This window comes from Sylvia atricapilla, chromosome 10, assembly GCF_009819655.1.
Source record: "Sylvia atricapilla isolate bSylAtr1 chromosome 10, bSylAtr1.pri, whole genome shotgun sequence".
Lineage (NCBI taxonomy): Eukaryota > Metazoa > Chordata > Aves > Passeriformes > Sylviidae > Sylvia > Sylvia atricapilla.
Genome location: NC_089149.1, coordinates 19440280 through 19468141, shown reverse-complemented (window position 1 = coordinate 19468141; position 27862 = coordinate 19440280). Strand labels below are relative to the sequence as shown.

General features: G+C 41.4%; 2 protein-coding genes across 2 annotated transcripts; one reads left to right on the top strand and one right to left on the bottom strand.

The window, feature by feature from the left end:
* The first annotated feature begins 122 nt into the window (after nucleotides 1–122).
* LOC136365623 (LIM and senescent cell antigen-like-containing domain protein 2) lies at nucleotides 123–27862 on the top strand. Its single transcript, XM_066326239.1, has 10 exons — nucleotides 123–212; nucleotides 12600–12759; nucleotides 13660–13726; nucleotides 14034–14154; nucleotides 23107–23256; nucleotides 23995–24145; nucleotides 25171–25263; nucleotides 26154–26202; nucleotides 26389–26464; nucleotides 27275–27862. Exons 1-10 carry the CDS (start codon nucleotides 202–204, stop codon nucleotides 27420–27422), a joined length of 1026 nt encoding a protein of 341 aa, XP_066182336.1. The 5' UTR covers nucleotides 123–201; the 3' UTR covers nucleotides 27423–27862.
* On the bottom strand, nucleotides 15079–21181 carry LOC136365622 (uracil nucleotide/cysteinyl leukotriene receptor-like). Its single transcript, XM_066326238.1, has 2 exons — nucleotides 21050–21181; nucleotides 15079–16903 (listed from the first exon to the last, which is right to left on the bottom strand). Exon 2 carries the CDS (start codon nucleotides 16870–16872, stop codon nucleotides 15841–15843), a length of 1032 nt encoding a protein of 343 aa, XP_066182335.1. The 5' UTR covers nucleotides 16873–16903; nucleotides 21050–21181; the 3' UTR covers nucleotides 15079–15840.

Sequence of the window (27862 nt, the reverse complement as noted above, 5' to 3'; positions counted from 1 at the left end):
TATTTCTTTCCCTTTATAGGAAAAGTATGCGCAGGTCCGGGGGGGCTGCCCTGAGTCACCGAGGCCTGCGGTGCCCGCCCACGCCCGCGGGGCCGGGGCCGCCGCCGGGGCGGGGTCAGCCGTGGCCGCCGGGGCCGCAGCGCCGTGTCCGAGCCGCGCGTCCCGCCCGGAGCCGCTCGGCCCAGCGCGGGGCTCGGCGCCATGACGGGCAGGTGAGGCCGGGCACTCGGGGGCCGGGCACTCGGGGGCCTTCACCGCCCTGTGCCGGCCGGTGCGGTCGGGAGCGGCTCCTCCTCCCCCGGGTGCCGCCGTGCCGTGGGGGGCTGGTGGGAAGGGTCGGGGCAGGGCGCTTTGCTGCCGTGAGGCGTGCGCGGAGCGGGCCGTGCTCCGGCCGGGCGTGCCGGCGCGGAGCTGCCCCGCTGTGCCTGAGCCCTGCCCGGGGACTCGGCGGAGCGCAGGGCACAGGCAGAGCTGGGCGGGAGCAGCCGTGGATCTGAGCTGGCCTTGCACTGCAGGCCGTGGGCGCATGGCGTGACCCGGGCCGGCAGCCTGCGCCCTTCGCGCTGATCTACCGCAGCTCCTCTGCCCACAGACTGACTCTGCGCTTCCTCCAGCTGGCCTTGGCGTTAACATGCTCCAGGAGCTGTTTAAATCTGGAGCTTGCTTCTGCTCTCATGCTGTCTGACAGTGGAGACGCTGTGAAGCAACTTAATTGACATTTTAGTTATAAATGGAAAGAGGAGCGGGGAAGGCATTTCCTGGCATTTTGCGAGGGTTTGCCAAGTGCTTTAATGTTACTTTTTTTTCTCCCATCTGTAAAATAAAACCCAGACATTATAAGCAGTTCGTGGAAATAAGCTTTTGTGAAATGTCTTGGAGGTGAGAAGCACAAAAAAATAATACTCCAATTAGCAAGGTGCCCTTTTTAGGATACTCACCCTCAGGAGTCCTGCTATCTTACTGTAGTTCTGAAGCGCTGTTCTTAATGATTCAGAATACTGAGATGGAGTCAAAGCACTTTGTGTATAAGTATTCACTTTCCTATTGTGTCAAGTCTTGATGTTTGTATTATGGAGCTTTTTCTGACTATTCAAAGTGGATCCTGATTAGTGGGGTTGTTGGATGTGAGAACCTGCTGGATAATTGTGTATGCTCATGTATTGTCTTTGGTCTCTGATGCCAAATTGATGATTTTGGGTGATTATACATGCTCAGAACTCTTCTGGGGTTTGCCTCGTGTCTTTGAGGGTCCCCTTTTTAATTTTTCTTACGTGTGAAATCGGTGTGTATTTACAAGTTTACATTCATTTTCTTACAGCTAGAGGAAGACTCAGGAGCCTTAAATGTTCACAGGTCATGAGCACCCACCCAGCTCTAAAATGGAGAAAGGATGGAGAGGACTTAGAAAGGACTGTGGCTGAATGAACCCAGCTGATTGTAGTTTTTCAGAGCTGTGGCATGGTACTGTTTAGAATGACAGGCTTACCTCAGGTGAGGTCACTCAGGAGGACAGTGGGAAGTGCTGGGGAACAGTAATCCTTGTCTTCTCTCCATGCTTCCCCTGAAACTTGCCTGTTGAAGTGCAGCACTGTTCCTTTGGAAGCTCTGGCGTGAGGTGTGAGCATGGGTGGGCAATTCCAAGGTAGCAGAGACACTACAAAGTATGCAGTTCAAAGTGATGCAAACAAAGTGATGCTGTTCCCTTTTCCTTGGGTTTACTTCAGAGGGTTGTTTAAATGAGCAGGCCTTGGCTTTAGCTTATGAAAAGTGAATATGGGTGTTCTTTAATGGTTTCAGAAATGTTTGTCGGCTATGAACATTTGTAAAGTTCTGTCTGCTGTTGTTCTCAGGACAGGACAATTAACTGTTCTATCCAAGTTGTTAGTCACAGCTGTAACTCAGCTGGCTGTTTCCTTGTTAATAGTATCATCCATGTAGGGTAGTAGTTTCCCAGCAAAGCTTTACAGTGTCTGTGTAACGTTGCACTGCTCAGCACCTTGCCTGGCCGATGCCATTGACAAGCACCGTGTTCAGTGTTGTTTTTCAGGCTGGGACAGACTCCTATGGCATTGGAAATAATTCAGCATTGAGAATGTTCTTCCTTACATCTAGCTACAGGTCACTTTGCTGAGTGGTACCCAGATGTTGTTCCATGTTTGTTATATGGTAGTTCTTCAGGTCTGCTGACATTACGTAGTCAGATGTTTTCCAGCTTTTGGGACATGGTTCAGGGTTCTGGGAGGAGATGAACTGCTTCACAGCTGGAGCATCCCCACAATATCTATCAGTGGGAACCTTCCTGAGCCAGGAACGGGACATAAATGTGCTTTTGATCCTCAAACTGCTGACACAGGGAATGGTTGTGTTGTTTTACAGTGTTCTAAAGTGAAGAAGACTGAAGAACATGAGATGCTGAAACAGTATTCTTTTTCACTTCACCTTTCTTATAAAGCAGAAATATGAAATTACTCTCTTCTAGGTACTCTGATTACAGATGCATTATTAGTATTAAAATACATAAAAAAACCTCCATTTTCATTGTGTTCTGTCTGATTTGGGAGCAGAGGGCATCCTCTGAATTAAAAAAACTGCAATGATTTGATTTATTGATTTTTAGCATTAGAGAAAAATAAAAGCCCAGAAAAGAGAAGTGCGCATCTTTTTGTGTAGTCATAGTAAAAAATTACTAAAATTGGTAACTAGGTGACTATCTAGCAACTGAAATGCAAATCTTAAACATATCACTAGTTACATTTTTACGGTATGAGGATTGTGTTCTGGTAGAGAAAACTGATAATTAGATAATTGGATTTTAGAAATAGTATTTGTGACTGCCAGGTCTGGGCTATTGGGGAAATAGAGGAGGAGAACCACCTCCCTGACCTGCCTGCCACACTTTAGTTTACATGTTGTTTTAACTACAAATTTAAAAACAAATTCTGTGCAAAAGATAATGTGCTAGATGTAAAAGCAGTATGTTTTTAAGCAGTCTTTCTGTGGTTTTCAGTGTTGATAAATGCAGTTGGTGTGATTTTTGGAGCATCTAGAAGTTAACTATGGTATTTCATTGCCAACAAATAAGGGAATGCCCCTTCTAGAATTGTATTTAATGTATTTAGTCCACCTGTTAATTTTGACCTTCACCTTTTTGAGGATTGTTGGAGTTTGGAGTGGGGTTGATTATTTTTGTCTGGTTAGCTGGATTTTATTGGTTTATTTTTCTTTGTCTTTGTGATGGGCTTATTCCTAAGAAAGAGATTCTGTCAATGACCAGCGAGCAAAACGTTGTCAAGTGCCCAAAGTAGAAACTAAACAAGAATAGAAGAGAGTTTCCTTTAAGACTTTGCTGCTGTGGCATTGATAAGAAAACCCAAAGGTGAAAAATGCCTGGGCTGTTTTGTGTTGCCTTTAGAAATTAATCTGATATAAAGCCCAAGAAAAAAAATATTTCCCAAGGGCACGTTTCAGAGCATAATTATCTTCATAAGAAATTTTTGTTACCACTATATTTGGTCGAATTGGGATCTGGATACGCCTATGTACTTCCTGTAGTCAACAAAAGAAGAGCAGCTGCATTTACAGATACGCTTATTGATTGTCCCTAATCCAGTGAAGGTAAGAAATAACAGTATATTATTTTCAATTAGGCTAGCTGGTTAGATGCTTTTTTAATTTGGCAGAGAGCTGCTGCTGCTGTACATGAACCACTTACAAGTAAAATGGTTTGAAAGAGAGAGGTGTATGAAGGAAAATACTATGAAAGGTTCTTGGTGCTGAGTAGACAGTTACCTGCATTAAATAAGAGATCTCTCTGAATTAGAAGCAACTATTTCTGCTCTTCTAGATTGAAAATGGGGTTTTAATCTTAGTCTTTTGATCTAAATTTGTTCTCCTTTCTGAAGGAGAGCTTGAAAAGGTACAGAAGAAACTTTGGGAATAACCTGTTAGGTGGAAAGTTCTTACTCTGTTGCTCTCTAGATATCTTCTAGATAGGAAGGTCCTTAGTCACTTCTGGGGCCATAGAGCTGCTTCTCTGAAAGAACCTGAAAATGCCTGAGAGAAGTCTGGCTGCTTTCTTCTCTGCTTTGGCCTAGAAAGTAACCACCTGTAAGAGTTTAGCATCAACCCTGTCTCTTAAAACCAATCTATCAAGAGGGAAAGAAACAACAGACCTGTGCATTTTCACTTTTTATGTGTAAGGTGGCAAGAGAGGAGAGAGTGAGCTTGTGTTGAGGGATGGGAAGACAGGATGTTTGCTGTTGTGATTTTGTTATTTTTTTCTTTAATCCCCTCATCTTCCCTTTTGAAGAAGACAGTAATAGTTTCCATGGAAGTGGTTATTTGAAAACTAATAGAATCATATATGAGTCAGGTAACAGCTTCAGTGTTTGAGAGAGGAGGGTTGGTGTCCGATTCCTTAAGGATAAGAGAGATGAATGTTGTGGTGATTTAATATTTTGCTTTGTGCTAGAAGTAAAAAGGTGATTTAATCTTACATTTTTAAAATGGTTTATTGCTCTAAAATTTCAAAGGTCAGCAAAGACACCCAGTATGGAGGATATTTTTCTTTATTCCATTTATATTCTAAAATAGAAAAGGATAAACTACATTAGTCTGAAGGAAATGGTAGTGGCACATTGCTGTCAGGTCAGGAGCTGAAACTCAAGGAATTGAGGGGTGCATTGTAGATTTTAAGGTTGCTGATCTGGGATTTCAAAAGTATGTTGTCCTTTATTCATGCCTATTCTACTGGGCCCTAGCAAACCCTTATTTTTCTTTAGGTGTCGGAAGAGATTCCTGTTCACTAATATTCGTTTAGAACTCATGTAGTCATCAGTCCTCTAACTTTTTTTCCAAGCTGTATTTCATGCTCATGCTACAAAAATCTTTTCCTTCCTTTTTTTTTTTTTTTTTTTTTTTTTTTTTTTTTTTTTTTTTGTTAAACAATTTACTAAAAAGTAATTTGTTAGTAATGACTCTTAAAATATTTTTCATGGTAATACTTGAAGGCCAGAGAGCTCTGGAGACTGGAATGCCAAGTATGTTCTTCCTCCCTGTTTCCTGACCTTCTGCTGCGACTGCTGCCGGCTGCAATGAGTCCAGAGAGCAGAAGTCTTTGCAAGCTTGTTTCTTGGAATATGCTTTGTCCAAATGGAAGGAACAATTCTGTTGTTTACAGTGTCCTTAGGACGTGGTGTTATAGGGCAGCCTGCAGGAAAGCGTGTGGAGGTGCCAGGGTCAGATACTGATCTGCAGTAAATTACAGTGTTTGCTATCAAGAGTGTTAGTAATGAGCTTTGCCTTTCTGCATTTCTCTGTGCTTTGCTCAGAAAGTTTTCTTGATTTAAGTGGCTTAATTAAGTAAAGGCTGAGGGTTTTTTTTTACCTCATTTGTGACAATTATACGGATGCACTCTGCAAGGCTAGTTCATAATGAGGTGCTGATGCAGCCCCTAGTGTGCTGCGTTAAGTAGCTAATTACTAGTGGAGTGCAGGAAAGAGGTTGTCAGATCTTTAAGAACATGGCAAAATGGCAGAGAGGTTGTAAGAAACAGTGCTTGACCGGGTGTCTATGCATCCTGCTTTAGCTCTTCTAAAATGTAAACGCAACTCCGCAAAGGAAGGTGACTCAGTGAGCACTGGTGCTGCTCCAGTTGTGTCGGTGCATTCCCCTGCCGAGGGCCTGGGTGCCATGGCCGGCCTGAGGCTGCAGGGGCTGGCGGCCTCCAAGCTCTACCAGCGCCGGCAGGATCGGCTCAGCGGCACAGGGTCTCTGCTCAGCGGCCAGGCACACGCGGCAGCCGCGATTCCTGGGTATGTCTCCGACATGAAGGGAATGGCATTGTTGAAGCATTTTCCAGGATTTGATAGATTTTCGGTTCTGGTGGTTGGGGCTGTTTTATGCGAAGTGAGAGCTGTTTGCGTGGAGCCAGAGGGGATGAGGTCTGTTTGTTTTCATTTCCAAGTAGATTAAGAAGGAAAGGACTTTCCTGATGAGAAAGCTTTCAGTTTTAACAATAACAGGAAAGCAACAATGGAGAACCTTTCCCATTTTGAGCTCTGTACTGGACTGTTCAGAGCCAGCGTTAGTGCTTGTGTTGGTTTTGCACGGCCTGGGTTTTGGTAGCGGGGGGTCACAGAGGTGGCTTCTGTGAGAGGCTGGTAGAAGCTCCCACCACGTCTGACAGAACCAATGTCTGATAACTCTGAAGATGGATATGGCCAGGGCTGGGCCAATAAGAGCTATTGGTAATGCCTCTGTGATAACATATTTAAAAAGAGAATTAAAACAAAGTGGGGCACAGTTTCTTCTAGCCAGAGAAGAGGAGGAGGTGAGAACACGTGAGGGAAACAACGTGGGCACACAGGTCAGGGGAGGAGGGGGAGAAGGGGCCCCAGGTGCTGGAGCTGAGATTCTTCTGTGATGAGGACCATGGTGAATCAGCTGTGTCCCTGCAGCCCATGGGGATGCACAGGGATGCAGAGATCCAGCTGCAGCCCATGGGGGAGGTGCCCATGCTGGAGGAGGTGGATGCCTGGAGGAAGCTGTGATGCAGTGGGAGACCTGACAAATTGACCCAAACCCCCCATGCCTTGTCTCCCTGCAATCTCAGTGGGAAGGAAGGAGGGGCTGGGGGGAAAAAGATGTTTTAAGGGCTTATTTTACTTCTCATTATCCTCCTCTGACCTTTTTAGTAAGAAATTCACTTTATACCTCTAAGTTGAGCCTGTTTTGCCCTTGAAGTGTTTTCTCCCAGTCCTTATCTTAACTCATGAACCCTTTAAGTCTTCTTTTTCCTCCTCTACCCTGCTGTAGCAGGGGAGGGCGAGTGAGTGACTGTTGTGGGTTCCTGGTGTTTGGCCAGCATCAAACCATGACAGTGCTGATGGTGAAGCATTTGGGCACTGTGGGAGTAAAAAGTGCTGAAATGCAGTAATTTTTCCAAATGTTGATTAAATTCTATCATTCCTTGGGTTTTAGGGTTCAGTAGTCAATTCTTTACCTATACTGTTAATAGCAAGTTCATTTATTTTAGTTTTTGTAAATAACTCCAGTTTCAGAAACTGAAACTTTCAAATGTAGCTGCTTCATGGGAATGTGTAAACCAGAGCTTCTTAAATCTGTCCAGACAATTCCCTTGCTTGATACGATCATTACTTATTCCATGCTTCACATTAAAATTTTACCTCTGAATTTTCATTAGTTAATTTTATACAGGAGGTAAATTAACAGGAGTTAAATAAAACTTAGTTTCTTTGAGAGAACTGTGAGCTGCAGCAGCAATATGGGATCTCAAGTCTGTGTCACTGGAGAGAACAGTGAGCATCCAGGAGAGGTGATTTTCTAGCAGTCAGGAGTTCTGAATTTGAGACTTTTCTTAGCAGGAAGAAAATCGTAAGCCTGATGCTTACCTGGAAATGAGGAATTAATTTGGCCTCTCAACATGAACTGTGCATCCCTCACTAAAATTCTCCTTTTCCTGCTCTTTTCCTTTTAGCCTGTAGCTCTTAGTTAGCTGGTAATTTTTTTATTTTTCCTACACAAAGCTGTGAGTGTGAATGTATGAGAATTTAATGAGGAGGGGGCCTAACAAGGTAGTAAAGGAAGTGATGATGCCATCGAGTGCTGACAATGCTGTTCAGGGAAGGTGAAAAGTGTGGAAGAGACCTGTGAGAGGAAAGAAAAGCACTGAAAAAGCAGATGTGCAGTTAAATTGAGTACATTTTCACATCATAGTTCTTGAAGCAAAGTAAGCATAGAGTAAATATATTTTGGTTTTATTGAGCAGGTGACAGTGCTGAAAATTTTAATCCCTTTGAGATGTTTCTCTCCTGAATTACTGTATTTTATCCATGGGTTTTGAGCTAGTGATAATTTTTGCTTCACCTTCCTGACAGGCTGTGATAGTCTGTGTCCTTTCTTCAGGCAAAGGAGAGCAGCTGTAGTGCTGCTGCTAGTTGGTGATAATTGATGAATACGTGGGGAATGATTTGTGTTGTCAGTGCTGGTAAACAAACATCACATTTAAATTCCTTTGAGATAGTAGAAGTGAAGTAGACAAAGATTGAATGTGCATAAGGAGTTATTGATCAAATAGGTGTTCTGGATGAAATGGTACATGCTTGATAATAAAAGAGTGGTTTTCCTGTGTAAGAGGCATGATTTATTTAAAACCTGTACATTTTGTTATGTTGTTGATATTTGCCTGGGCTGAGTGAACACTGCTGACTGTGTGTCTTTTTAAGTAATAGGTCATGATTTACTGGCAATAAGTATGTCTTGGTGTTGAGAGGGACTGCCAAGTATCCATGGCGTAGGATTTTTTTCTGTGTGAATACCAAGAGACTTTTGGTGTTTCTGGTCTCAGAGAACCTGATTGCAGCTTCCTGCAGGCCAACTATATAGATGTTGTATTCTGGCCTCAGCTGCAATGTGCCTTTTTTTTTTTTTTAATTATTTTAGAGCCTCCAGTTTCTGCTAATTGCAAATTGCTGTTGCTCATAGGCCCAAGGAGATATTTTTCCATATTGTGACCATAAGTTGCATTTGTAGGTTTTTTCTTAATTTTGATTATCCCTGTGTTCTAAAGAAGAAAGAAAAGTGTTTATTTTTTATTAAGGAAGATATACTGAGAGAAACACTATTCATTTCTTGTTTAGCCAGTGAAAAAATACTTAGCATGAGCTGAAAATTCAATGCAAGCAGAAGGAGAAATGATGAAAATGTTAAGCTATGCACATAATTTAACAAATGCACAACAAATCATGCATTAAACAAATGGGAATTACTTTTTTCCAACATTTTATGACAAGTTTAATAATAGCAACACTAAAGAAGTTAATTCAGTTTGGGAAGATTGTTCAGATATGTCAATTGCAACAAAGAGATACTGGAATGATAAGGGTAGTTGAGGGGTGTTTTTCAGCACTAGTTCATGAGCTGACACCCTTCCTCTTTCTTTTGTCTTTGCATTAGTCATTATCTGTGAAATTAATCATAAAGTCTGGTATTGTCCCAGCAGATTTCATTTGTATCTTTGTCAACATTGAGGACTTCAAGGCACTAATTCTGAGCCGTGCTGTGGGGACGGGAACCAGCCCCTCTCCTGGAGTGCTCTCATTTTTGTCTTGGCTGCTGATGTCTGTGACACACACACGTGGTAGTAGCTCCTCCAGTTAGGATGTTTCACTATCATATCTGTTTCTGCATGCATACTAGAAATGTAATCATATTGTGATATTTTCTGTATACACTTGCTCCTACTGGTTGACCAGAATGAGCAGAAAATGCATTTTTGGGTTCCCTTGCATAGGTTTTGCTCTCTACTGAGGTTTGGATAATGCTGTGGGTTCTTGTATCTCAAAGTATTGTTTTGTTTTCTTTGATAATAAGATAATTTGTTAAAGGTACAGCAGATAATGATGAAAGATTGGGGAAAGCATTGTTTGAATGTTGGTGCTTTGGGGTTTGTGCAGGGCAGGATAACTTCAGGATGCTGATCTCATCGTGCCTTTCCTGTCTTTGTGTCACTGACTTATTGTTAAAACAGACGAAGATTCTTTATTTTACTGAATAGCAAAAAATCAATGAGCAAACAGAATAGAAGAAGCATTCTATATTGGGGAACTGTCCTTTGTGGGAAAGATTTAGGTGTAAATACCTGATGAGTGGCACAGCAAGTCAAAGTTTTGTGGTTACTCCTGGTACTGCTATCAAAAGGATGGTTGTGGTGTTATCTTTCCTTTCCACATCCTGCCAGAAGTGCTTTTGCAGCAGTGTAGTAAACTGAATCATAAAACTGCTCTGAATTAGCACGGTGCTCCCTCTTCCTTCCAGCTTTGGTTAATTTTAACCTTGAGCTTGTTGAAAAAATGCTCGGTTTTGTATAAACAAGAGGACACACAGAGGTTGTGTTCTCGGGAAAATGAAGAAAATGGCAAGTGTTAAAGTAAAACCTTTGAATAAATGCAAAGTCGTATCTTCAGGTAAATGCTGAAGTGGCAAATTGTACCTTGAGTGCAAAACAATAAAATGTTTTAAGTGAGGATGGATGCAGAGTTATAAATGGAAAAAGAGTAAGGATGCAAAACTCTCGCTGTGGATTGTTGAAGAGCCACAGCTGCTGGTTTGCATTACAGGAGATGCACTGGTCAGGAGCTGATGTGGTTCAGCTGACTCCTGGTAGTCTGACTCTTCCCAAAAGTTTCAGTTGAGTTTTAGCTGAGGCAGAGAACTGAGTTATTTTTTGTACTGGTTCTTTAATTTATATTTTTCTGGACTAATAGTTTCTCTCATCTGCATGATGAGTCACACTCAGCTCATTTCCATGGACAGCTCAGACTGTATCATGCTCATCTTATGCCTTTAGGGAAATCTTGTCAGGAGCAGCAGCATCACAGAGCCTGTGTCATCATTATCTCTCTTGCCAAGACAGCCATGGGGCTTGTGTGGGAATCTCTCCTGGAGTGTCTGGTGTCAAGTGTGACAGCTGCACTGTGTTTCATGCAGGCACCTGGCTGTGCAGGCTGCAGGCTTGAGTTGTTGAGAGTTGCCATTGTGGAGGTGGCTGCTCTGGTCTAGCAGAGTTTAACCCTGCATGTTGAACCCCAAAGGTGGGTCCCTTTGGAGAAAGAAAAAAGAAAGAAAATTAGGATTTTTTAAAATGTTAATTTCGTGTTTATAAAGAAAAAGACCCAACAAACACAACATAACATGGTGCTTTGCTATTAGTGTCTAGCATGTAATACTTGATACAGATAAGAATATCTGGTTTTTTTTCCCAGAGGTGATTTTTCACTATGATGACATCAGTCTTTATTAATCTTGGCTGTTGGCTAGCTCAAGTCTTGGAATTTAAGAACTGAATTTTTCAACAGGGAAAAAGTACCTGAAGGGAAAGATGATATTTTGAAGTCCTGGTACAGATTTGTGTGGTGTAGCTGGAAGAGTGGTGACTGAAAACCAAACCAATTGGGTGTTAGCTTTGCGCAGACTGTGATGTTTTTGTGCTGACCTATTCTCTTGGTACGGTGTCAGGATAAAAAATGCTTTAACCTGTGATCTCTAGTTTATGGAATTACAGAATTTCCTCTTGTCCATAATTCTAGTCCATGTCTGTCTTTTTACATATCCTTTGTACTGCAAAAAGGAAACAAGTTTTAACAAATTTTTGCTAAATTGGTACTCCATTCTTGAAACTGTTGTGGTCTCTCTTGGTTTTTGCCTCCCTTTGCATTGCAGCGGTAGAAAGAAAGTCTGTTTTTACTGGGGGGTCGCTCTAGGTCACAGCCTAGGATGTTAGTGCAGTCTGCAGAGGGCAGATGCTTGGCTCAGCTCAGGCAGCTGAATGCAGGGCTGGTTGTGTTACCTCGGGAGTGTGCAGCTGCTCCCTGCTCAGTTGAGCTCAGGGCACGACACCCTGGAATACAGACAGTGGCCTGTTTTTGAGGGGGATGTCTCAGAGCAGAGCAAAGAGAATCTTCTGCTCCTGGAAAAGCTTCTTGAATTACTGTTCTGCATGAAGAGGTGGGGAAGGTGTTGGATTGTTGAGTAACACTAACAATGGAAAATCAACTCAGAGTAACTTTGAATCTAAAGAGAAAGAAAAAAGCCTTGTAAAGCAAGCTTTAATTTCATGCATGTATTACCTACCTCAGGAAAAGTACTATACAAGTAGTTTGGAGATTTTTTTTAACATGGTGGCAGTTTTTATACTTCCACCTATAAAACTGCAGTCTTTCCAATCATAGAATTCGAAAGGTGTCCAGAAGGCATAAAAAAGTTTTTCTATATATAAAAGTGAAATAATATTGAGGTTTTATACTATTGGATAGCCTGGTGTTTAAAAGACTGTTGCACACTGCAACAGGAAACTGATATGTGCCTGGTAATTTTTCCCTCCTGGTTTGCACAGGTGATACACATTTTAAAACTCTATGAACTTAGATTAGCATGATGGCAGGCATAAAAATTTTGTGGAAGAGGTTAGGGTGATTCCTTATTTTAGGGTAGATCAAGGAAGTGTTCTTTACATGATTTGTAAGTATGGCTTGAGGGAATTTTATCCTCCCGTTCTGAGGAAATGAAGCTGAGGCACTGGCCAAGCCAGCTAGAGGGACTTCTCCCTGCCCATAGCTTTGTAACACTTGGACAGTTTGAGCTAATTTGTCAGGACAGGGGACTGTAGAGGGGGAAATGCTTTGTTACTGCTGACAGTAAAGGGGAGAGTGCAGTGGGATATTAACGTTTATCACATGTCAGAAAATCCACATCCTGAGACCAGAAGACCCAAGAAGTCAGGATCACTGATTTTACTATTCTCCAAACTGCTGGTTTGTGAAAAATTGTGGATATTTGCTCTGAGCTATTAGCAGGATGATGTAATGGGGTGAAATATTGGTAAAGCAGCCAGAAGTGTTTAATAGGTACATCTAGTAAGTGACCTCATCTGCCCCATATGCGTTGTCAAAACCTTATTTCTGACCAATGTCAGTGATTCATTGACTCATTGATCTTTCCTTTTTTTTCATGTAAAAGGATGTTTAAAGCAGCTGGAATGTTGTGTTTATAAACATTCTTACTCTTGTCTTTATTCCAGTAATATGTCTGATGCTCTGGCGAATGCGGTGTGTGAGCGCTGCCAGACGCGGTTTGATCCTGCAGAGAGGATTGTGAACAGCAATGGGGAGCTCTATCATGAGAACTGCTTTGTCTGTGCTCAGTGCTTTCGGCAGTTCCCAGAGGGACTCTTTTATGAGGTGAGTTTTCAGACTGGTCGGAAGAGAAGAGAAATAGCTGTGGTAAAATGCAAGGAATTCTCATCTTTCTTGGACGTTTAATTTCTTAGCCCTAAACATTTGTTGTCATTTCTTTGAGGAGCTTCCAACTGATTTCCCTTTTTTGCTTCTCACATATTCCTTCAGTAACAGCAAAAGCTGCTCTTTGGGTAAGACACATTAGAGAAAGAAAATAAGAAGTGTTTTGGTGATCATCACAGAATCACAGACTGGTTTAGATTGGAAGGGACCTTACGAATCATCACATTCCAAACCCTGCTGTGGTCAAGGCCACTTTCCACTGGACCAGGTTGCTCAAAGCACTGTCCAACCTGGCCTTTATATTTCAGTAGACATAAGTGAATTTTTTTCTTTATTTTTAAACCTATTGCACCAAATTGTTCCAGTTCGGCAACATAAAAAAATAAGTGAACCCATTTAAAAGCTAGGTTGAAATTTTTTTGCAGAATGTGCACAAGCACGTATTTTGAATAACACATTGTTTTAAACTTGCTGTATTTTATTTTGACAGGAGTTTTATACTCATGTCAGAGGAGAAGAAGTTCTGAACTAAATTAAAGCAAAAATGAAATTAAAGGAGAAACTATAGGAGAAGGATTGGAGTGTTCTTCAGGATTTTTACTGTCTTGTAGCATCATTGCTATTAATTTAGCTGTGCAAATTCACCATGAGCCTGACGCCACATGTGGGCATTTCTTTAAGGAGAACCTTTAGGAGTTGAAAAATGTGTGTAGGGGGCTAGAAGGGGAAAACTTGACTGACCTTGACTTGTCATGTTAATGGAAAATCATGTTGGACTGTGATGATGTAAAAGTAGTTCAGTTATTCATGAGGGCTCCTTCTCTCTTGTTTTGTTTGCAGTTTGAAGGTAGGAAGTACTGTGAGCATGACTTCCAGATGCTGTTTGCTCCTTGCTGTGGAGAATGTGGTAAGAAGTGGCAAATATCAACACCAGGGCTTAACGACTGCAGGGCTCTGCAAACCTCACAGCCCTGCTGTGACATCCAGCCTTGGGCTGGGATTATTGGAGTCACTTTAAGGGGTCAGGATCTCTGGGTGGGAACAAGGCATGACACTGGCAGTGATTTTGGGTTATCCTGGTTGTGGGAATAATTGGGGTTGTTTTCAAAGTTAGACTGTAATAGTAATTGTGGAATTAAAATGAAAGGACTACAAAGGACAGTAGATTTTGATAATACTGTTTCCTGTGTGCATCTCATGCTTTCCTTTTGCAGGTGAGTTCATTACTGGGCGTGTTATCAAGGCAATGAACAACAACTGGCACCCGGAATGTTTCCGCTGTGAGCTCTGCGATGTAACCCTTGCTGACCTGGGGTTTGTGAAGAATGCTGGCAGGTAAGATGGAGCAGGAGGTCAGAAGTTTTAGCAGTGTGTTATTGGTACAGCTGTGAGATGCTGAGGGTGGTCAGTTAGTTTTACACTGAGAAGGAAAGCTTGAAAAGGTACAGAAGAAGCTTTAGGAATAAACTTTTAGGTGGAAAGTTCTTCATCCAATGAAACATGTAGGAAATCAGATTTTAGTGGCTAGTGAATGGGTTCTGGAAAAGAAAGGGTTTTCAGGCAGAAGGCTGCATAGTAAGTGAGAAAAAGGGATTACGTGATCTTAGGCAGGCTGTTTATCAAGTAAGCTGCTGAGCAGGAAATCAAGATGTAGCAAAAGGCCAAAATAATAACACAATGATTTCAGCAAAGATTTTTCAGCCTGTGATTCCACTGGTCTTCAGAGATCATTCATTCTAAATGCAGAAATACAATAATGAATCATAGAAATTGATTAATGCATTTAATTCAGAAATAAGAAATGAAAACACAAAAGGAGCTTAAAAGCATACCATTATAAGGAAATGAAACAATCCAGCAGTTAGCAGTGTTGCACAATTCAGAGTTAATTATGGGCTTTCATATGTTATGAGCAAAGCCTTGTAGTTTCCTAGAGTTTATATTTTCACTAACTAAATGGTGAAGGGAGGAGGAAAAGATCATATACTTGTACCTGTCCAGCAGGGAGTCCTCTTAACTCTCTTCCTTTTTGAGGAAGCAATCAGGATAAAAGCAGTTCAAGCAAGATAAAGTATGTTTGATTTTCTAATTTGTGGACCAAATCTAAAATGGTAAAGAACTTGTTCCCAAAAGCATAGCAGAGAGACAGGTGTGTGTATCTACATAATAGTGTATTTCACCTGTCACATGTCCTATAATATTTATCTCCATAGCATTGAAGTAAATGTCTTCTAGTAAATGTTATTGGAAGCTCTTGCATTCTTTATTTTTTCTTTTCATTGTACCTGGTCTGCCCTAGTCTGCCTGTCATTTCCAGGCATATTCTGCTGGATACAATTTTCTATCAGTGAGAATAAAGATAATCCCTGCTCTGTCCATGGTGAAGGAATAGTCTTGCTAGATAAGTCACAAAAAAGAACTGTAAACCATCTTAAAGCTAGGAATCTTTTCTGTCTCATTCCCTGTCCAGGCTAGGTTCATTGCTTCATTCTGGTCTTTTTTCTTTTTCTTGTCACCATTTAGTACCAATTTTCTCTCTTACATATAAACACTTTGAATTCAGAGACTTGAACAAGATGCACAAATGTGGGTTTTTTCATCAGGCAGGTCTATCTCAGGAGCAGATCTCTACTGCTGGCACAATGTGAAATTTTAAATAAGGCTGTATGCATTGTGCAGAAGAAGAACTGAGTGCTTTGAGAATTAAGTTCTTTGAAAAAAAAAATTCATGGGTCCATTTCCTTCGTTGTCCCCTTCCCTATTCCTAAGCACTCAACCCTCAGTTTAATTTCTTGGAAGTCAGTAGGACTGTCCTTCTGTTTGCAGTTTCAGTAGTACAAACATATGTTCTCTATGGTCAGAGGGGTTCTTGTTAATGGCATCCCCATGAAAACAGAACTTCCCTTCTCAGGATGAGTTTGACTCTGGGTGGACTGTCATGCTGCATATTTGTGCTCTCAGCTGGTTTTGGTGGAAGAGAGTGCTCTTAAGATGAAGCGCTGACACTGACTAGAGTCATGTTCACAGTTCAGATTTGGCACTTAGTGAGCTTTCATTTGTCTTACCCTCATATGTTTGAGGCAACGTTACGGTCTTTCTAATACAAAACAGATTGCACAAAGCCTCACGGAATTTCTCAGCTACAAAGAAATACATGACGGGGTCTAAGGCGCCATTGAGGCTGGTGAGGCAGGAGGTGATGCGGTTGCTGAGGGCCAGGAGACGCTGTGTTTCACAGGAAGCTTTGGTCCTGTTGTAATGGAGAATATAAATGTAGCGATTGACATGATAAGGTACAAAGCAAATTAAAAAGATCATCACGACCATGATGATCATTTTGACAGCTTTTTCCTTCAGGTGTTTCTCAACTCTATTCCCACTCCTCAGGCTCTGGATGATGAGTAAGTAGCAAGTCACAGTAGTAACGAAGGGGAAGGTGAATGCCACTGCTAAGGACACGAGGGCGTGACGTGAGGCCTTTTCTCTGTAGAGCTGCAGGCAGACAGTTGTATTTTTCATGTGGACCGTCTGCACGTTGAGCAGCAGAGGTGCCATTGCCACGCCAACAATGACCCACAGAAAGACACATGCCGCGTGGGCGTACCGGGACCTGCGGAGCTTGATGGACTTCACGGGGTGCACAATGGCCAGGAAACGGTCAACACTGATGCACATCAGGAAATAGATACTGGCATACATGTTGAGGTAAAAAAGGAAGCCGGTGAGTCTGCATGGGATCTCACCAAATGGCCAGTGGTTGCCAGAAAAGTGGTACACCAGGCGGGTGGGAAGTACCAGCACAAAGGACAGGTCAGCCACAGCAAGATGCATCAGGAAAATGTTGGCAGGTGTGCCTGATTTTTGGTCCCGGATGAAAAGCCAAAGAGCCAGAGCATTGCCAGCAAAAGCCAGGATGAAGTCCAGAAAGTAGAAAGTGGCAAAAATCATGTTCTCAAGGTGTGTCTCTTTGCCACATTGCTCTGATGTTTCCAAAGCAAAATTTGATCGATTTGAGCAGTTGAAGAGCAGGCTTGAAGCTGCTGGCCCATTCATTTTTCCCCACGGTTCTGAAGAATAAAACGCCCTAAATGTGAAAGAATTAAAACAGTTTATTACAAAAGAACCTGGGTTTGTGGAAAACAACAACAAAAAACAAGACCCAAAATCCCACACATGAAAGTCAGCATGGTCTCCTTTTTGCTAGTGTTTAGTATGGCATGTCAGTCTGAATTTAAATCTTATATTAGAATTCTGAATACCCTCTGCTTAGCACTCATCAAAGCAGTGTCATAGAGTACTAGACATACTGTACAACTGGCACAAATGTACATTAGGTACAAAAGTTTGAAAACCCTTTTAGTTTTGAAGGAGTGATGCAAACAAAGGTGAGGAAATTTTACCAGAGTTCACCAGAGCAGTAATTCCTGTGGAAGGAATTCCAGTGAAGAGCTGGCCTGCTGGTGTTGAGCTTGTCTCCAGCTTGTGTTGAGGTCAGTTGTATAACCAGGTAGTGAAGTACTTGTGTGTCTGGTTAAGAGGAGTAGGAGTGAGTTGTGTGTATTGAACTAGAACGTATTTGCCATGTTTCAGTTTGAAAGCCTAGTTAGAGACTGAAGAGTTCATGAGAAGCTCAGCTTTTCTGAGCATAGGTATCTGTTGTAAGCTGATCTAGCTTAGAAGATCTATCTTGTTCTTAAAAGAGAGAAAAAATAGGTCAAATATTTCTGTTACTGAAAAAATCCACAGGGCTCCTGAAAACCTTTGGGCGTTATTTTAGTTTAAAGTCCTGTATTTAAGGCAAATGCATCTCATTGCAATATAGGAGGAAACTTTTCAGATGGGTAGCAACATGTCTTTTGACACCAAATTGACTTGGGGAAGAATTGAAATAATGCCCATGCTGTCAGTCACCTGTCAAAGTGTCATCCTTCCCTGCAGCTTTTATCTTCCACCACAGCTCTCTCTTTTCCTCCCTCAAAAGCCTGAGCTTTGCTGTAGCTTATCCAGGGCCTTTTACAAGAAGCTTAGTAAAACTGGTCTTATCTTTGCCAGTCTCTGTTTGCAATGTCCTGAACAGCATCAACATCAGGAAGTGTGATGGGATTTTCTGGGCACCTATGCATGGCTTTTTATACATTGCTTGTCTGTGGGTATAGGTGGTAGGGAAATGCAGGTGGTCTGAAATTCCGGCATTGTCTCTATTACTTGAATTCCTCAGAGGTGTGGAATCCAAGTAATCCTTACAGTTTGGGCAGCAGTACCTCCGTTTTGCTCACCAGTGTGTTTTGTACTGACTGACCATTTCTCCATGATATTCAATACATCTTTAAATACATCTATTATGCACTGTGTCCAGGTCCTCAACAGAACTCATTGTTCAGATGTCTAAAAATACTGGGATCATGGAGAATGTGAAATAAGATTAAGGACAAACAAATACATTGGAAAATGTTAGAAAATTCCAAGGTAATTAATATCTTCAGTTTGGCTCCTGTTACTTTCAGGTGAACAGAAAACTGGAATTGCTGGAGATTAATGTGCTGGATCACTTGTGTTTGGTTCACAGTTGAAGAGACAAAGTCAACAGCAGGGAGACTGGATGAAATTCTGAAACTGGAAGTTCTTCCTATGGCCACAGGGGGCCCTTCTTCCTTCATGCATTGCCTGGAAACCTTTCTTGATTTGAGTATTTATAGCAAGTTGCTGTCTCGCCATTACTTGCAATTGCATGTGCAAGGAAGACTGTACAGCCCTCTTGTTCTTATCTATAAAAATACTTGTGAAATTGTACTTTCACATACAAAAAGAAAATGCCTTACTGCATTTTTTTATGTGAAAGTCACAAGTTTATAGAATAGGCCACAATTTTTTGTTTATATTACTCGTTTGTCCTTTACAAACTAAAACCTGCAAGTATTCTTGAACCCTAGAGTTTAAAGTTTGTATGGGATAGTAACATTGACTCATAACTTGTCCTCCCTGGATGGAATTAGTTTGAATATATATTTTTCTGTTGCATACCAAAAGAGAAGCACATGAGACCATGCCTTTTTACTGGCTATTAATTTATGATGGTGCTTATTACCTCATGTTCTAGCTTTAAGCCTTTTTTTTTTGTGTCAGGCCCATCATTTAATTAATGCTTTTCCAAATGCAAAATGTGTAAATCAGGTGATCTTTATGTGCACACCTGTCAGGGATGGGGTGGTCTTATGGCTAAATCCATGGTTGTGACACCTGAGCAAGCAGTAAACACTGGCTTAGAGCAGCTGAAAAGGCAGAAACCAGGGTTGCCTGATGGAGCAGACTGGGATGGCTCTTGTCTTATTGATAATGCTTTAAGTCAGTTCTCAAAATGAAGGAGTAAGCAACTTTTCCCTATTAACAAGCTAATTATTAGGGGTTTACCAGCATGATACACTGAACCAATTCTACTTGAGTTGACTTCCTAAGGCAGATCTTGGAAATTCAGATTCAGCTGCGTGTCAGTGCCAGACTTAGAATAGGCAAGACTTAAAAGTTGAGAGTTTTATCCTCACTGATGACAACATTGAGTCTGCTATGGATTTCTATACCACATCTGCTGTCGGTGCAAAATGCTGTGGGTTGGAGAAGGGAGAATGTCAGAGCTATCTGGAATCCCAGTATGTCAGTGTCAGGAAGAGAGAGGCTCAGAACTAATGATAAAATTGAAATAGATTCCATCTTTGCAAATGATGGCCTTCATAGGAGAGCTGCTGTTATCTAATTTACTTTTTGGAGTAAAGTGAAGGGAGATGTTTTTCATTGTCTGGTTAGAAATTACAGAAAAGGAAAGTGCTCCTCTTTCTAATTTTGCTTATGTTTTAAGTTAAAAGGAAGTTTTAATTACAGCTTTAATGTTTGGGGTTTTTTGTAATTCTAGTTATTGGGTGAAAATAGTGGTGTAGCACTTGAGTATGTTCAGAAAAAAGCCAACATATCACTAGAATTAATTGTTTGGCTTATTTTTAGACTGTACAGGTTTTCAACAAAATTCTACAGCTTTAGAAAAGTAATAATTCTCTGACAGTGTGTCCTCTAGAAGGTGTTGAAAGCCCTTTTGCAGTTACTTGCAATTCTACTCCTATTCTCCTTGGATTTATCCTATAAATTTAAAATAAAAGTGTTTAGTTTTTTTATGCTTACAGACAAAGCACTGGGATTCCTATAGTCTGTATAAATGCTAAGAGCAAACTAGAAACATTCAGAAATGACCTAGAATGTGTAGTCTTTGTTAAGCTGTATGGGGCAAGAGGCATTCATTCCACAGACAGAAAACTCCTTTAGGAGTCTGGCTCATTATCCAATAATTTCTGCTTGGACTGCACTCTTGATGTTGTGTGATTATTTAGTGATTTATGTATTGCTAAACAGAGCACTGTTCTGGAATGAGCCATTATCCCAGGCCTCCCAGGGCTAATGGGGATGTCACTGCTCATTTGAAATACATGCATGCACACTGACCATATTTTTTGCCCTGTTTCTCTTCTGCTCAGAAGCAAGCAAGAGAACAATTCACAAGGCTGTCAGTATGGACATAAGGCAATCACTCTTCCACCAGATGCTCTGTCTGTCATTAATGAAAGAACTAGCAGGAGAAATCTTTAGCTCATTGTACACAGTTACCTGGTTAGTTTGGAGCTTTTGTTTGCCCAGTGCAGATAAACTGTTAGGGTTTGTGGTAGGTATCAAAAATTCCTGTTCTTGCTCTCAGCTAGAGCAGTTTCTGGTATGATTATACTGACTTGTGCATTTTTATGATTATGAGTTTAGTTTCTTGTCAAATGAGTGTCTCCTATCTTTCACTCAAAGTACTCTTCATTAGAAATAGTCAGTTTCTGACTGAAGTTGTTCTCCTGAAAATCACTCTCTGCTGAGCCTGTATTTCAGCTGAAATACTTGTGTTTTGTGACCATCAAAGCAGTGTCATAGAGTACTAGACATACTGTACAACTGGCACAAATGTACATTAGGTACAAAAGTTTGAAAACCCTTTTAGTTTTGAAGGAGTGATGCAAACAAAGGTGAGGAAATTTTTCTTTGAAGTTCAGAAAATGCTGCCTGTTCTTAGATTCAGACATTTCCATTCTGTTCATCCACCTTGGTACGTGTACTGCTCCTCATTGGCACCAGCTAAAACTAATGCCATTAAGAAAGCTCCTTAAAAAAAAGCTCCTTAAGCTCCTACTAACAAAAGTTGGTCTCTTACCTCTGCAATGCAGTCCTGTGGGTGGAGTGTAAGGGTCCTTTTGGAGAATATCTCAGCGAGCCCCTGATGACAGCAAACTAGGTAGAAGCAGAGCAGAGCAAACAAGATGATTCCAAGAGAGTGCAGAGTTGCTGAGAGTCAGAAGGGGAGCCCCTCTATATAGTGTCCTCCTTGCTCTGATAGCACATTATCAGCTCAGGCACACAACAGAGCAGGGGAGAGGACACCCCAGCACTGAGGAGCAGTCTTCATCCCAGCTGATCTCTTGGCACTGGGGCTGCTGCTGCTCATATAGATATGAGTATCCTGCATGAATATTCCAGTGTTCATGGTGCTTACTGAAGGCTGCTACTGAACCCCCAGCCCTAAACACAGAATCCTTGGAATCCTCTGATTATTTTAGGAGGGTGGAGAGTTGCATTGTTTGGGGGAAATCTAGTATTAACAGACACAACAGGACATTTCAGAATGGGATAATTCCATAATGGTGTGGAGGGGGAGAGGGTGAGGGAAAGGGGAGGCTGCTATGGTAACAGCTTAGCCTGTCCAACACTTCCCTTTGCTTCTAATAGAGAGGGCCTGTGGGAGGGCAGAGGGTTTGTGAGTGGGGAGGGGGTTGATAATAGTTTATCAGTGCAAATGGCTGAAGGCATCTCATTCAGCTGAATGAGAGGGGTCTCTTTCAGGACTCTTGCTTCGGGGTCCCCATGTCCAGCCCTGTATAATTATTCTGCATTTGACAGTGCTGAATAAAATTGATGCCTTTATGCTGGGATGAGCACAGCTGCATGTTTCCGTATAATGGGGTGCTGTCTGCTTTTTCTGGACTCCGTCTGGGCGGACAGTACTTCCAGCCCTGGACAGAGACCCTTGCTGACAGAGGGCTCAGATTTGGAGAGAATAATAATGATACTTAGCACTTAGACAGGCACCTGCCAGCTGAGAGTCATAAATGTTTGAGGCCTCACAACAACATGTTTTGTATTCTTATCCCCGTTTTACAGATCTGAGGGTAAGTAATTCATCAGGGCAGAATTTTGGAAGGGCCTCTGGGAGGAACCTGCTACTTAATCCATAAATCTGCCCTTTCCATTTGAACTTTTTCTTTTGCCCGATGTGTTTTGAGAATGACGTGTAAAATCTCAGTGAGTGTTTGACATAGCGATACTGTGAAAGGAATTAAGCAGATTTCTTGGTTTTGGGATGAAGCAACCCATAGAAGTATTAATCTGTCATTTTTCTTTTATCATGAATTCTTCCCAGCCCACAGCATTGCAGCTAGAGGGATAGGGAATAGGCAAGTAAACTGAACGACTTCTCCTCAGAGCTTCTAAATATTTGGATAAAACTGGTGGCTTTCATGAGCCTTCACAAGTTTTTTTATGCCTTTGCCTGAGCTTTTCTACCAGAAATTTGGATTATCTGCCTGTTCAGAAGTGTACTTGTAATGTGTTTAAGAACATGTGCTAGAAGTACAGCTGTTTTTACCACATAAAATTGCATAGTCATTAATTTCCTTTAACTTAGGAGTAAAAGGAATTTGTAGGCAAGAAGAGGTCTCTTGTTTGTGCTAGATATTGAAAATTAAGGAATCCAGCCATGGTAAAAGGCATTCAAGCAGTGCACTTTGGTTTGATCCATTGTATGCTCTCTCTTTGGCTCCCTGCCAGTGCTGTAATGCCTCTGTTATGGTTGGATTCATTAGTTATAAATAGAGGGTGTTGCCACCTTTCCTTGCCCATCTATCAGAAAAGATTTAGAGGGTTGGAAAGGATCCCTAGAAGAATGACTGGATGATACCCCTGATGGCATATAAATCAGTGAATGCTGGACTAGTATTCTAAGGAAATACAACTCTGTGGCTGCTTTATACTCATTTTCTTCTCTGTGCAGCTAGTGTGAAACACTGGATACCAAATTGAATTATATTTAGTCTGACCTCAGAAGACAGTGCTGTTACATAAGGTACTTCCTACAGTATGTAGGAGAAATGTATGTATGTTGTTTTAGAAGAAAGAGTTTTTAAATATTTTCTTTCCTTTACTTTGTTCAACCAGGCATCTGTGCAGACCCTGCCACAACCGTGAAAAAGCCAAGGGACTGGGCAAGTACATCTGTCAGAAGTGCCACTTGATAATTGATGAGCAGCCTCTGATGTTTAGGAATGATTCCTACCATCCAGATCACTTCAACTGCACCCACTGTGGGTATGTTGTCGTACTGTAAACTCTGACGAAAAAGAGAGACAAACAGTTGAGTCAGCAGGGCAGTCCTTCCCTAGGTCTAAACTTTGCTGCCTTCACATTGTTGAGCAAATGAAAATTGTGTGAGGAGAAACTGAAATAAGTTTGGAAGAACTACAGGAATTTTAGGATTTTTTTACCATTCAGTATTCTCTTATTCTAACATTGGATAATGCTATTTTACAATGAAAGTGAAAATAGTTTCTTGGCATGAATTTATCTGAAAGGCTGTGTGCAGATTACCATAGTACAGTTTTCCAAAGATAGGAGTTACCAAGCTGTCCAAACTAGTTTCACTTAGAATTCCTGGATAGGAAAAAAAAAAAACAACAAAAAATGGCTTGATGAGCTGTGTCAATCTTGTGGCACTGTCCATTGCCATGCTGATACCTGTCTGATCTGAATTACTTACCATGAAGGCATTTTAACTGGGCACAGTACTACCCCAGAATGGGGCAGTACTATGTCCGTGAGAGTATCCAGACATGATGTTCCAGATATGTTCTTGTCTGGCAAACTGAGAAAGCAATTTTTTAAAGATGACTTGGCAATAACTGCATTTCACTAGCTAAACTTACTGACTGCATTTGTAGTGGGAATGTTGCCTGAGTTACCTTCCAAGTTCAGTCTTCCAAAACTTCCTCCTGCACATTGAAGAGTTTCCCTCCGTGTTCTTACTTGGGGGCACGTTTGTGTTCCCAGGAAGGAGCTGACTGCCGAGGCCCGGGAGCTGAAGGGGGAGCTGTACTGCCTGCCGTGCCACGACAAGATGGGCATCCCCATCTGCGGGGCCTGCCGCCGCCCCATCGAGGGCCGCGTGGTCAACGCGCTGGGCAAGCAGTGGCATGTGGAGGTGAGGCCTCTCTGAGTCTGAAACTTCCTTCAGGAACTGGTCTGGAAGAAGAGTAGAGCTCTTTGGAAGCGGTAGACGTGCAAGTGGTCTGTAATATATGAATTCAGATGAAACCCTTGACAATTTTTGGATTGTCTTCACCTTTTGTGAGTGAATGAGTTACAGCAGGGCCACCAAGATTCCTAAGAAAGCTGTTCTCGTGACTGTAATAACCTTAATTTTAATTTTTTTCCATGATCCTTGCAGAATAGGGTTCACTGAAAAGCATTTACTTGCTAATAAATTTACATATTTTGTATGATGTACTTACATATATCCTCTCCAGTTTGAGTTACCTAGCAGTGTTGGAATTCTTACTGAAAGCTGAGTAATTCTTGTTTTTAAGCCTTTTCAGCTCATTGTTTCTATAACTTTCGGCTGAGTTGTCACAACTCGCTCTGAAGATTTTTAGTGATCTTTGTTTCAGTCATTTATGCCTCCTATGGCTTGACCTGAGAGAGACGCTGCTGCTCATTTGAGGTGTATTTATACCAACTGTATTTATCTTCCTGCTTCTCTTCCCTGAGACAGCCATGATCATAGTCCACAAGTCTATCAGGACAGACACAAGGTGATTGCCCTTCCAGCAGGGCATCTTTAACACAACTCTTAATTACTATAAATAGACTAAATATCTCCCCTTTTTTTGCTTCCATGAAGATCTTTCCTGTCTGTGCTTCATTAAAGCATTAAGCAGTAACAGCTTTAAAGAGAAAGAGCTAGATTTAGATTAGATACTGGGAAGAAGATCTTCCCTGTAAGGGTACTGAGGCCCTGACATAGGCTGCTCAGATAAGCTGTGACTGCCCTATCCCTAGAAGTGTCCAAGGCCAAGTTGGAATGAGATGAGCCTTAAGGTCCCTTCCATACCAAACTGTTCTGTGATCAAGTGTCTTGTATTGAGCTACAATTTTTTGCCATATTTTTCCCTGGTGATGGGAAAGTTGTTTTGCCTTCCATGGAATTTTGGTCTTTTTCTTTTACAGCATTTTGTTTGTGCCAAATGTGAGAAGCCATTCTTGGGACACCGACACTACGAAAAAAAAGGGCTGGCCTATTGTGAGACTCATTATAACCAGGTAAATTCAGCCATAACTGCTATAGGTACTTGCTGTGTTTGGCAAATCCTTTTTCATGTTTTATATATACAAAGCTGTGCAGATTTTGCATAATCCGAATTTGTAGAGGCAATGAAATATTAAGAAGTTAGTCAGATTTAACAAAAAAATAATAGCTTTTCTTGCCAAAAAAAGTGATTCTGAAAACAGAATAGAAATGTCTTAGGGACACTGATTTTAATTTGTGCCATTGACAGAAAATCACTGACCATGGGTTGAGATTAAAATCCTTGTAATTTTACTTCTAATGTATTTGTGTGGGGTTCTTTTATAATTACTTGTTTCTGTGGGCCTGAGGGAACCATTGTGTCGTCTAAAACACAGAAAAATAGATCAATTAAAAGAAAGTCGAAAAGCCAATCAAACCCTGTTTTTCAGTGTGATTCGACTGAACAACTTTTTGTTATGGTATTTTCTTCTGTCAGATAAATGACTCTCATAAGACGTAAGCATTGGTGTTCTGATAGTAGCTGTATTTTAGCAGTAGTTCCATTTTAGTGTTTGTAGTTGAGCATCAGGAGATGTTTGTCTGCACTAAGCATAATACTGTACCCATCCTTTCTTCTCCAGTTGCCACATATACAGGACTTTAAGATCCTATAACAGTACTAGAGTGTGAGGCATTAACAAAAAAGGTTTTGTAGTATTTACTGGTGTGAGATCCAAAGGAACATAGACTATTTGGCAAGTGTATGAAAAGTTATTCAGAAGATTTAAATTGGTATATTTGGGGGGCACTGCTGTGTCTGGGAATTCTTTGATTATTAGTATTTAATGTTCACACCAGCTGTGTAATTTGGGGACCATGAGTAGTTTGCAACATGAGTTCCTGTTCTTATTTTTCTGTGCAGCTCTTTGGAGATGTCTGCTACAACTGCAGCCACGTGATAGAGGGAGATGGTAAGATTTGTTCTCTCCTTGTTTTGGGTTGCTGTCCTTGTTTCATTTGTTAGTGCAGCTGTTGCAGTCCCACAGTTGCAAGACAACAGTGTCTGTTTTCACATCTGGCTTCATTTGAATTCGGGTAGAAATCTGAATTCAAATAATCCGTTAGTTTCCTCTTACTTGGTGCTTTTACTTTTGCAGTGGTATCAGCTCTTAACAAGGCCTGGTGTGTGAATTGCTTCTCCTGCTCCACCTGCAACGTCAAGCTCACACTGAAGTAAGTCAGTGTTTATATTTTGGACCGTGTGGGACATTTGCCCCTAAGGCAGGATATCAGCCTGGAGGAGCCGTGAGCTACTGCCTTTCTGAAGGCCAATATACCTTTTCTCTGTGGGGGCAGGTACTTGTAATTCCACTGATTTCAGCACTGAAAGGGAGCTGGCACTCAGCATCCTCTCTGATCTATTTTCCTTCCTAATCTATTCTGTAAAGAGATTGGGTAAGAGGAGGAGTCATTCAGCAGTACGAAGGGAAGGCTCTAAACTTTGAGGAGCTGCTTGTCCTGAGCAACCTGCAGCCTCCATGTCTCCTTAACTGTGGTCGCTGCCCTCAATGACAATATTTGCTATTGCAGAGATTATTTTGAAATAAAATACTGTGCTATTTACTTCGAATATCTAGAAGAGGGACAGAAAAAAAAGCAATCCTACATTTCTCCTTTGTCAGGTTCAAACCCTTATCCTACTCTGCTGGGTTGGCTCCACTGGCCATATAAAGGAGCTTTAATTTATCTCAAAGGGGACCTGTGAAGTGACACTTGCATTCTACAGTAACAAAATTATTATTCTAGACAGTTACATGCAGATATATAGCAAAATCTTGCTCCTTAGTTACCTAGGGCTACTAAAGACCTCAGTTCACTGATAAGTACCCAGTCTCTGTACTTGCATCACCAAATGAGGAAATTAGTTGTGTTGTAAATGGAGTAGAACACTTGCAATAGCACTGATACAGATGCATGGAGCTTTGAATTAGTGAAGCATATGGTTTGCAAATACCATTTTAATAACTGTTCTTTGTGTTAAAGGAATAAATTTGTGGAGTTTGACATGAAGCCTGTGTGCAAGAAATGCTATGAGAAATTCCCTCTGGAGCTGAAGAAACGTCTGAAGAAGTTGTCAGAGCTGGCATCCAAGAAGATCCATCCTAAAGCTTTAGATTTAAACTCTGCTTAAACAGGTCTGTCAGTCTCCTGACTGCACTCTTAACACATGCTGCTGCTCACTGCAGCTATTGATTACAGAAGCAGTTACTAAGAAGTGAAACCAAAGATAAGGAGTACCTTCCCCTGCTTCTGGTGATGTCTCTTCCATCTAGACTGCCTCTTTTCTCAAGCAATTGTCTATTAACACTGGCAAGAAGAAGAGTATGATTTCTGCTTGAGCAGCATGCAGGCTGATTCTTAATTTGCTACTAACATTGCGTTTTGCCTTTGTGGAGTTAAACACAGTCTTTCCATCCTCAAATGAACTGTACTACTCTTTCCACTCCTCTAGTCTAAGGAATTCAGAAAAAGTGGTTAAGTGTAGGGCTGGAAGAAATGTCAGATTTACTCTTTCCATCAGAGTATCAGAACTTTTCTTCTTACTCTGGGTGAAGCAATTTTTATGGTTTT

What these genes read in the sequence shown, in the direction of transcription:
- LOC136365623 (XM_066326239.1), top strand. An exon ending in TTCAACTGCACCCACTGTGG is followed by an intron (nt 23,257 to 23,994) that starts GTATGTTGTCGT and finishes TTGTGTTCCCAG; the next exon opens with GAAGGAGCTGACTGCCGAGG. An exon ending in GTGAGACTCATTATAACCAG is followed by an intron (nt 25,264 to 26,153) that starts GTAAATTCAGCC and finishes TTTTCTGTGCAG; the next exon opens with CTCTTTGGAGATGTCTGCTA.
- LOC136365622 (XM_066326238.1), bottom strand. Translation starts at nt 16,872, where the DNA reads ATGAATGGGCCAGCAGCTTCAAGCCTGCTCTTCAACTGCTCAAATCGA.